The 11,712-nt window shown below is 37.0% G+C and overlaps 1 protein-coding gene across 1 annotated transcript; it reads left to right on the top strand.

The window, feature by feature from the left end:
• The first annotated feature begins 39 nt into the window (after window positions 1-39).
• mcm6 (minichromosome maintenance complex component 6) lies at window positions 40-11,492 on the top strand. The gene is made up of 17 exons (XM_079883759.1): window positions 40-245; window positions 555-701; window positions 1,513-1,623; window positions 1,756-2,005; window positions 3,214-3,379; window positions 3,465-3,610; window positions 3,695-3,845; window positions 4,903-5,044; window positions 5,241-5,382; window positions 5,463-5,570; window positions 8,005-8,160; window positions 8,267-8,395; window positions 9,181-9,342; window positions 9,427-9,559; window positions 9,900-10,085; window positions 10,222-10,361; window positions 10,793-11,492. The coding sequence occupies exons 1-17, from the start codon at window positions 145-147 to the stop codon at window positions 10,910-10,912; spliced, it is 2,490 nt and encodes an 829-aa protein (XP_079739885.1). The 5' UTR covers window positions 40-144; the 3' UTR covers window positions 10,913-11,492.
• The last annotated feature ends 220 nt before the right edge of the window (window positions 11,493-11,712 follow it).

Here is an 11,712-nt window from a genome sequence, read left to right as displayed (position 1 = left end):
ATCTGATTGGTTCCTGGTGGCGCGAAACAATCACATGGTACAGCATTTCGCGCGAAAACTTCTGCAAGAGCTCGTGTGCTTCGCGTGGTAGACGGGACGGAGAATACATTATTGTTATAACTTTGTAATACCAATTGCTTTGAAATGGATCTTTTGGAACCTGGAGCGAGTCAGAATGCTGGTCAGATGATCAAGGACGAACTGGCGGAAAAATGCCAAAAATTATTCCAGGCGTTCTTAGAAGAGTGAGTAAAAAGCGGTGTTTCTTATTGTTCTTCTGCATCACAGGTTACACGATGGACACCAGAATAGAATAACAACAATAATTCGAATAAACATTACACGCTTGTACAGTAACGTTAAGCGTATGAAATATTAAGTTAATCTACATATATATTTATATGCAAAAATGCACATTTTCTAATTAGACTTGTGCACGTGACCATGCATCATCTTTGCTATAATGCACTAAATAATTATAATTTGCGTGATTTGTATTAATTTGTGGTAATAATCAGAATTTTACACTAATACTTTTGTGTACCGCTTCGCAGGTTTCATAATAGTGATGGAGAAGTGAAGTACCTGCGGGACGCAGAGGAATTGATCCGGCCGGAGAGAAACACACTCGTGGTCAGTTTTACTGACCTTGAGGGCTTTAATCAAGAACTGGCAACCGCCATCCAGGAGGAATTCTACAGGTCTGAAAGGAGCCAAAAGAAAAATCTAAAATGCTCTCGTACATTGCTTTAGAATCAAGCCACCATATACTGTCCCACTTTAAGTGTCTTTAACTACTATGCACTAACACTTAAATTAATCATTTAATACAGTGCACTTTAATTTTGTACTTATTTTTTATGTAATTACAGCTGTAATTAATATATAATTACACAGTTTAACACACCCTTAAACCTAACCATACCACCAAACCTGTTCTAACCTTACCTGTAACCCACCTCAAAAGCTGCAAAAGTGTTTTGCAATACAACATGAACACATTCAGTCCATTGTATTTAAGGTTTTTTATTATATAAGTACATACATAGTTGTTAAAGACATCTTGTATAAAGTGTGACTCCATATGCTTTGCTTATCTTACTGTTTAATTACTAGTACACATTGATCATAATATTAATGCTTAAAATTGTAAGTTGTTATTACTATAGTAACAACATTTAAGTTTAGCTTTTATAATTATTATTTTTTGTTATATTATTATTTGTTTATGTATTATATAATACTGTTATAACACTTTAAAGCTATTGCATGCTTACGTTTGAAACATAAGTGTGAGTGGATCAGAGAATCTGCCTGAAAGAACCTGATGCACCCATAATGATAAATACATAATCTCAGATGTGCGGTTATTGTGCAAATTAATGTGTATAATGAGTATGCAACTGGACTTGCATTTGGCAAAGGCTTTGACAGCTACAAAGCTGCCTTTTGAATACACAATTGATAACACCTTGTTTTTAATAAATATATATATATATTTATTTCATTTAGACTTTACCCCTTCCTGTGCCGTGCTGTGCGTAATTTTGCTCGGGATCATGGAGAAGTTCCCATCTCCAAGGAGTTCTACGTTGCCTTCCAGGATCTACCAACCAGACACAAGTAAAGAGAATTTTAAGATGCGATGATTGATTAATCATTTTAGACTAAAATATTTGACAAAATTATACATGGATTTTTTGATATTTTGAACAAATGCGTCCCGAACTGATGTTCTCTTGTGGGTTCCTGCAGGATCCGCGAGTTAACCGCAGTGAAAGTTGGCTCACTCGTGCGCATCAGTGGACAGGTTGTCCGTACTCACCCTGTTCACCCTGAGCTGGTGAGCGGGACCTTCCTGTGTTTGGACTGTCAGGGAATGATTAAAGACGTGGAGCAGCAGTTTAAATACACCCAGCCGAGCATTTGCCGCAATCCTGTGTGCAACAACCGTAGACGTTTTCTCCTGGATACAAACAAATCCAAATTCATTGACTTCCAGAAGGTATGACAGGTGCTTTTTAAAACCATATACTATTATGTTCTTTGGTAAACCCCCTATCCTGTCTTGAAATGAAGGAGACGTCACAGTGTACAAAAAGGCTGCAGTGTAGTTGATAATATGTCACAGGTTCATCGGTAAGGATATTTTTCTGTTGGCTCTGCAAAAATTAAGTATGCCATTTTTCTGTAACATATTTTTAAGTGAAGTGTCAGGAAAAACATTTTTTTTACATGATAATTTGCCATAAAATAAAATCCTCCGGCCATTTATGTAAAATCATCAAAGAAGCAATATTTGAAGCAAATGGAGAACTAAAGTCCAGGAAATAAAATAATTAAATCAGTAATATTTCTAATGTCAGTTTAATAGAGGCATAACTTTTATTATTTATGTATTTACACAGAAATAGGACTGTATGATTTGTGGAAAAAATATAATTGCATTTTATCTGAAAAAAATTGCGACTGAGATAAAAAAATTATTAGCTGAACAAAACCATTAGGTGGCTGCACAATTTGGCCAAAAATTATAAAGGTTTTATAAGTTATTAATAATAATAACAATAGTTATTGTAGACAATTATATATATAAACCTTACAGTCTATGATATAAACCAAAAAAAAATTATTGTAATATTTCATACGAAGCACATATATTTATTTAATTAAATAACAGCTGTTACAATTGTATAAGCCATATCGCAACTTCGTTTTTTATTTAAAGTCATTATGAAATCAAAATCGACAACTCTTATTTTTTAATGGAATATTTATTATATGTATATTTATTGTATTATTATTTGTAATCTTTAATCAAAATAACTTCCCCATCTGTCACTTGCATGAGATCACATCAATAGCAAACTACAACGATTCAGTCTATTCCAGATGGACAAAATCAAGTCCCGCCCTACAACGAGAAGCCATTTCACTCAGATTATTCATTATAGGGAGGAAAAGACTATTGCAACTTTCATTTCATGCCGACTTTAATCATGCAGCCCCACACAGAAATAACAGTTCCCGAAAACAATGTATCACACGCTTGTTATATTTATATAAGTCTTTCCTATTTTATTGCGCTCTGCCAGGATGATTGAGCAGATGGCATTTCGTCACACTGGCCCCAAGCCATCCTCTTTGTCAATCACTGTATCTACAATTTAGTGTTATTAGTCTATGTTGACGGTTTATTTACCCTGATACCAGGTGCGTATCCAGGAGACCCAGGCTGAGCTGCCACGAGGCTCCATTCCTCGTAGCATGGAGGTGATTCTGCGGGCTGAGGCTGTGGAGTCGGCACAGGCCGGTGATAAATGTGACTTCATTGGCTCCCTCATCGTTGTGCCTGATGTATCTCAGCTGGCCACGCCAGGTATACAGCTCTCATCCTGTCGGACATCACTGATGGTAATACAGTGCTTGTGATTCTTAGCATCATGCGATTATGTTTGTTTCAGGTGTGCGTGCTGAGACCAGCACACGCACTGGTGGTGTGCAGGGTTACGAGAACGAGGGTCTCCGTGGGCTTAAAGCGCTGGGCGTCAGAGAACTTAACTATAAACTTGCTTTCTTGGCATGCCACGTATGCCTCACCAATCCCAGAGTAAGTGTCAAACCCAACATTTTGACATGGAGGTCTCATTTTCTATCACTTAGCATTATTTTAATGGGCGGTCTCCGTTTGTAGTTTGGCGGCAAGGAGATCCGGGATGAGGAGCAGACAGCAGAGAGCATTAAGAAACAGATGTCGGTACAGGAGTGGGAGAAGGTGTTTGAGATGAGTCAAGATAAAAACCTCTATCACAACCTCTGCACCAGCCTCTTCCCTACCATTCACGGTTAGTCACTATGACTATCATTGGCCATATATATCTTAGTCTAAGTTTGGCACAAACACAAATTGACACTACCAGAATATGATGATTGTTGATTATGTTCTATTTATACTAAGGTCGGTATGAATACTTGATTCTGTTTGGCTGGAATGGAACACCATTCTATATTAATGCATTTTTTTGCCTCCACCTCATGCATTAAAATCCATTAATTCACAGCTAGTAATGGACTATCCCTTACATTTATTATTGGTCAACCAACAGAGATTTAATTTACTCGCAGTAAATAACCATAGTCATCATTTACTCACCCTCATTTTGTTCCAAATCCATAATACTTTCATTCATCTTCGAAACACGAATGTAGACATTTTTAATGACCCCCCCTCCCCCATTGAAAGTCCATTACAACAAAACTTTGACGCTTCAAAAGGTTCATAAAGAGATTGCAAAAGTAATCCATATGATTCGAGCATCTCTCGCAAGCGCGTTTAAGCTTCTGTTTACCATATTTGATATGCTCTATGTATGTGCTTTGATCAATGATTTTACATGAATAAAAAACCCTAAATTAAATCTAGTCATTCAAGTTGTGTGGACTTCCAATGAAGGGACAGAAGTCTCTTGGGTTTCTTTAAAAAAAATCTTCATTTGTGTTTCGAAGATGAACGAAAGTCCTGTGAACTGTGATATGACTGTGAACTAAAACCTTTAAAGAGCTATTTCTACCTGAACTGCCCTTTAACATTACTTTCAGTGGTTTAACCAAATGTAGTTCAGTTGGTTTAGACAAAATAGTTCTAGATTTAAACTTTTTAGGTCATCTTGACTATCTTTTGACTTGACATTTTTTACATTGTATGATAATTAACAGCACAGTTAATAGCTGTCACCAAAGTCATCTTGAGATTTGTTGGCCAACAAAGACATGTGGTCTTTGACATGTAGACATGTCTGTCTATCATTTGTATACATCTCAAATAGCATTCTACATGAACCATTCCACACAGCTTGTTGGATAATATCAAGATGGTTTACATTATTCATGCGTTGTATTCAGGTAATGACGAAGTGAAGCGGGGAATTTTGCTCATGTTGTTTGGAGGTGTTCCTAAAACCACCATGGAGTGCACATCTCTGAGAGGAGACATCAACGTCTGCATCGTGGGAGATCCCAGCACAGCCAAGAGCCAGTTCCTTAAGTGAGACTTCTAAAGCACATGAACACTGTTATGGGATTTATTATATATGATTGTAATTACTCTAGAACAGGTTAAAAATATAGAAGGTATAAACAAAGGAAACGTAGTGAAATTTCAGCTAGTTTTACATGTTTGCCCCAAATGTGTATTAAGAAGTAGAATACCTATTAGTTCTAATGGTTTGGCTGTTATTCAGGCATGTTGAGGAGTTCAGTCCACGGGCGGTCTACACCAGCGGGAAAGCCTCCAGCGCGGCAGGTCTCACAGCTGCTGTGGTGAGAGACGAGGAATCACATGAGTTTGTCATTGAAGCTGGAGCGCTCATGCTGGCTGACAATGTGAGTTCTTTTTTTTTTTCAAATGACTTATTTGTGTAAAACCCAAGTGATTTGATATTCATAATATTTGTTGTCTATAGGGTGTTTGCTGCATTGATGAGTTTGATAAGATGGAAACGAGAGATCAAGTGGCCATCCACGAGGCCATGGAGCAGCAGACCATCTCCATCACCAAAGCAGGGGTCAAGGTAGGGGTCAAAGATCAAAATGTGGAACCATCACTGCCCCTGTGACATGCTTCCAAACACCTGTTTAGATAAAAAAAGATAATTAGGAATGGACTAAAACTTTATATGCGAGTCATTTTATGTTATGATAATGATATAAATCACAATTTTTTTCCGTTGTTGTTTGATTTACATTAAGGACATAGATCACTTTAAGACCTAATGCATTGACACACATCCTATTTTTTTTCTTAAGATGTAACTGACATGCAAGAACCCAAATTGAATTCTGTTCCATGTCTTAAGTAAGGGATAATGTAGAGCGAGGCGGTTGTTACAGCGAATACAACCCCGACAGGCTGAAGCGGAGGGGTCTTGAATCAGCCTGAAGGGGTTGTATTCGCTATAACCACCGCCTCGCTCTACATTATCCCGCTTATTACATGGCCACCTACCAAATAAATCAATAATTTGACACAAAATATTGATTTAAAAAGGAGTTTATTGATTTAAAAACTATTGTATTGGTTCCGCTAAAGAAAATAGTCCGTTCCGTCTCTACGGTTAGAATCCTGCGTCCATAGCAACGCTCTGTTTTTCATGGCAACGGTGTGTTATCCTTAGCAGCGGTCTGTTATCAAGAAATAACAGACCGCATTCTACATTAGAATTCAACCAAGCCATGTAATAATATGCTTTAATGGTTTAAATCACTTGAATATTTAAACTGGTAAGCTATAACTTTTGTGAAGATGTAACACTGCACGATATATCAGCCACCATATCGGTATCCAATATATGTTCATTTTTAATGTTATCCGTGTCGGCCCGATAAGAATATTTGGCTGATGTATTAAAGCCGATGAATAATGGATTATTTCCTTCAGCTGAGACACTTCAGATGCGCAATGTTTGCAATGATGGTTTTGAACTACTTGTTATGATATGGTTATAATATGATTGGAATCACTTCAAAAAAGGAAAATACAGTTAAGTAAAACATGTGCAGCACAAGTCTGTCATATAGGCTACATAAAATTATAATGAGAACATTATAATTGTGTGCTTGGGACATGGCTTTTAATGGTGGGACTTTTGTTTTTGTAACCAGGCTCTCAAAAATTATATAAAAATTTGGATTTAGATTTATTGGCCAAGATATCGGTTATCGGCTTTCAAATGTAAAGAATTATCGGTATCGGCCAAAATTTTCATATCGGTGCATCCCTAATCTCAACGTAACCATGTTAGAGACAATAATCCAAAATTGATATCAGTTGTCAGATTTCTACACTGTAAAAAATGTCCCCCTACGTCATCTTAAAAACATATGTCCAATTGCTTTCTTTATTTTTTAAGTATGAAAGTCATTTCAACTCATTTTGACATAAATTAAACTGATGTAACTTAAAGGGATAGTTCACTTTGAAATTAAATTTTGGTATGTTTTAGCTTACCTCAAGGGCATCCAAGATGTAGGTGTCTTTTTTTCCGCAGTAGTTTCAATTTTGATATTTTTAGGTCAAACCGTTCTTGTCTCTCCGTCAGATAATGCAGGTCTATGGTCACTGTCTCAAAGAGCATGCACAGAGTCCAAATTAAAACAATTCCCCATCATCCAAATTAAACAATTCCCCATCGTAAGTACACATTGATGGCCTAAGACACGAAACGAGCGGTTTGTGTGAGAAAACTAACAGTATTTATATCGTTTTTTAACTCTTGTACACAGCCACGTCCAAGTGATCTGAGGGCGCTCGCGCATCCTGCTGTGTGATATGTGCGCAGACTGGTGCATAGATATAAATACACTAGATGTCGCCTTGGCTACGGCAGTTCATTGGAAAGAATGCCGTAGGCAAGGCGGCATCTATTCTAGTGTATATATCTATGCACCAGTCTGCGCACACATCACACAATAGGAAGCGCCCGCGCCTTCAGATCACTTGGACGTGGCTGTGTACAAAAGGTAAAAACGATATAAATACTGTTCGTTTTCTCACACAAACCGCTCGTTTCGTGTCTTAGGCCATCAATGTGTACTTACGATGGGGAATTGTTTAATTTGGACGATGGGGAATTGTTTTAATTTGGACGATGCTCTTGCTCTTTGAGGTGGTGACCATAGACCTGCATTAAATGACTGACAGACAAGAACGGTTTGACCTAAAAATATCAAAATTGAAACTACTGCGGAAAAAAAGACACCTACATCTTGGATGCCCTTGAGGTAAGCTAAAACATACCAAATTTTAATTTCAAAGTGAACTATCCCTTTAAAAAATAAAGTTGAAATTGGTTAAATTATTTTGATGAGTTAAAGTAATGAAAAACACGTTGCCATAATTTTTTACAGTCTAGTAGTTTATCGTGTCTGCGGGTATATTGCTCAACCCTAGCCCTAATAGCTAAGATATTTTATACTTGTTCCATAAGACTATTTTTCAAATTGTAGGCCACTCTGAATGCTCGCACATCCATCTTGGCTGCGGCGAACCCAGTGAGCGGGCGTTACGACCGCTCCAAATCTCTCAAGCAGAACATCAACCTGTCGGCACCCATCATGTCACGATTTGATCTCTTCTTCATCCTGGTGGACGACTGCAATGAGGTATGAGCATGTTTGTTCTGAACATCAGTGCAACAGCATATGAAGATGTTTGTGGATACAGAAGATGCTGTTATACTGTTAGTAAATGTACTCTCTCTCTCTTCAGGTCACAGATTATGCCATAGCCAGGCGTATAGTGGATCTTCACTCCAGGATTGAGAATTCTGTCGAGCGTGTCTACAATCTAGATGAGATTCGCAGATACCTGCTGTTTGCTCGCCAGTTCAAACCGAAGGCGAGTGACAGGAAGGCTCATCTTCATTCTTTCTGATGCTGCCACAAAATATTGAGCAAATGAATCTGAATACTAGGGCTGGGTTAAAAATATTGATTCTCATTTTGATGAACCGATATCGATTCTTAAATCCCAAGTATTGATGTTTGGTCTGTGCTGTTTTCAGTTGATGCAGGAACAAAAGTTCACTAAACATTATTTTGTAGCCCACCTCCCATTCAATAATCATAACAATCTTTGTGCTTTGTTACTTTTGATATGAAACAAAGCCTCAGCTTTCAAATTATGTCAATTTTATTATGAAATTCAAATAATACACAACATTTTGGTGCTCTTTAATGTGGCTTTACAGATCAGTTCAAGTACAACTAGTTATAGCATGAAATAAAAGATACAGTAGAGTGTAGCGTGATGTATCATATCTCAATCAGTGTTTTAACTGCAGAAAGACATCAATGAAGCGGCGTGTAAACGATACATCACATACATTTATCTCAGGAAAGCCAATCAATGTCAAACCACTAGTTTAACTTTCAGGGTTCCCTATATAGTTTTCAGTATTAGTTCAGAGATTGTTTTTCTTTGAGCAAAATGTACGTACTGTACCTGATATACTGTATATCCAAATGGATTGATATTGCTATGAGTTGAATCGAGATCGGAATTGAAAATTGAATTTTCTTGTGAAATTTGTGTCAATGCCCAGCCCTATTGAATATCAGGTGTAAATAGGACCAAAGTCAGACATTTATTAACTGTGTTTCAATCTGTGTGCGTGATATCAGATCTCAAAGGAGTCTGAGGAATTCATCGTGGAGCAGTACAAGCGTCTGAGACAGCGGGACGGCTCTGGAGTCACTAAGTCAGCCTGGAGGATCACAGTTCGCCAGCTGGAAAGCTTGATCCGTCTTTCTGAGAGCATGGCCAGGATGCACTGCTGTGATGAGGTGGGAACGAAAGGCAGGAGCATGATTTTGGTTATTAGATATTAGTTAAAAACATTTCTAAATCTTCCTGTTTCTATTTTTTAGGTTCAGCCTAAGCATGTCAAGGAGGCTTTCAGGCTGCTGAACAAGTCCATTATTCGGGTCGAGACTCCTGATGTTAATCTGGATCAGGAGGAAGAGGAGGCCATGGAGGAGGAAGACGATAATCAGATGAATGGTACAGTTGTCTTCTCTTTCTGAACGTTTCATTCAGGCTCATTTTGAGTAATTGTGGTCGAGTTCAACATGGTTCTAAATCAATGTTTCTCAACCAGAAATATGCCCCAATATGTCTTTTAAATTTATTTGAATTATTTAAATTGACTTATATTAAAGTATAACTTAAACTTATATTTTCATCGTATCTGTGAGTAAAGATCAGGCTAGTACTCTAAGTAACTTCAAGCCACAACTAAACTAAACCTATAACTGGAAAACATTTGCAAGCATAAAGGGAAAGCCATCTTTCGTTATTGGAAGAGTTTTGAACCATTTCTTTGTTTTCTCTCTCTTTTTAGGCCACGATGCACCTAACGGTGTGAATGAAGCTGTTAACGGGGAAGTGAATGGTCACGAGCACACAAACGGTATTAACGGTCATGGGGTCAACGGAGAAAGCGCTAAACCCTCGCTGCGACTATCGTTTGCTGAGTATAAACGCATTTCAAACCTGTTGGTGCTACATCTGCGTCATGCCGAGGAAGGTGAGCACTCTGTACAAGTCTTGACAAGCTGTCATTTTAGCAATTATTATGCACTTTTATCACAAACTACCAACATGACAAGCTCAGACAAACACAACCCAGGGGAATCTAATTTGCATTTTGCCATTTTTCCTAGCCGAGGACGAGTCTGCACTTAAGAAGAGTGAAGTTGTGAACTGGTACCTGAAGGAAATCGAATCAGAGATTGATTCAGAAATAGAACTCATCAATAAGAAGACAATGATAGAGAAAGTTATCTACAGACTGGTTCATTACGTAAGAAAACATTTTCATGTGATATAAATCTTTGTTTTATGTGAATATATGGAAGCTTGTTTCCACCACAGAATAAAAAATTCTGACATTTTTCTCACAATTGTTTATATCTCACAATTTGGACTTTATAACTCGCAATTACAAGTTTAAGTCTCACAATTCTGAGGGAAAAAAATATATCTTGTAGTTCCGACTTTATTTCTTGCATCTCCGTGTTTGTAACTTGCAACTTTTTCTCAGAATTGTGAGATATACGAGTTATAAAGTCAGAATCGTGAGATATAAACTTGCAATTGTGAGAAAGAGTCTGAATTACGGGATGAAAAGTCGCAATTTGCTTTTTATTCTTTATTCTATGGAGGAAACAAGTGGGATGGAGACTACATGAAAACTGTTTTAACAAAAAAATGTAATGAATTTTATTTTTTCAGGATTATATTCTGATTGAGTTGACACAGTCTGGTCTGAAAGGGTCAGCTGAGTCCAGTGGAACAGAATCCCAGGAAGATGTTACTCTGGTGGTCAACCCCAACTACACATTCGACGACTAGACCTTCTGCTGTATTAACTCCAAATAAGGGATGTTTGATGAGATGGTGTTCTCTTCAGTCTCCTCTCTCTTTGTAAATTGGTTTTAGGAGGGGTATATCCATCATCATTTTTAAGAGGATTTATGACCATACAAAAAGGTGTTGCGGGGCGGGGGGGGGGGGGGGGGGATTGGGGGGATTCATTATGTAAATATGTTTCTCGTTTTGATTGTTCTAGTGTTTTAGAATATTTTAGAATGTTAGTAATGGACATCCAATGCATAAAATGTTTTGCATATACAGTTTATCATGTTTTGTTAAAAGTGCTGTCAAAGTATAACATAAAAATAACTTGTGTTCATTATGCAATAAATTTTAAAATTGTTTATTTGATGAAAAGCGAGTTTTGTGTTTGAAACGGAAATGGGACACCAGTTGTGTGGATACCCTTTCAAATGTTATCTGACATTATATTACATTACATGAGCGGTCATTACAGCAGTCTGTACAAACTGTTCAAATTCTTCGTATTTTTAAATCAAACATTTTCATGTATGAATAAAATATTAAATGGACTAATAAAAAAACTAAATACATGGCTAAGTTATTTTGGCTAATTTAATGCAAGTACAAAACATTCAATATTTACAGATACAAATGCAAGAAAAAATAAAAGGGTACAATTACATTAATTTCTAAAATGAACTAACATAATAAATTAACTTAATAGTATATCAGAAGAGTCTTGCAACTGAATTATTTTTCATAAATCATATAAAATAACATCTTAAAACAAAAAAGAACACTTTTAAACAAATACT

Source organism: Squalius cephalus (assembly GCF_949319135.1).
Source record: "Squalius cephalus genome assembly, chromosome: 10".
Classification (NCBI taxonomy): domain Eukaryota; kingdom Metazoa; phylum Chordata; class Actinopteri; order Cypriniformes; family Leuciscidae; genus Squalius; species Squalius cephalus.
The sequence above is the reverse complement of the archived record's forward strand: the minus strand, read 5'-3'. Positions and strand labels throughout refer to the sequence as shown.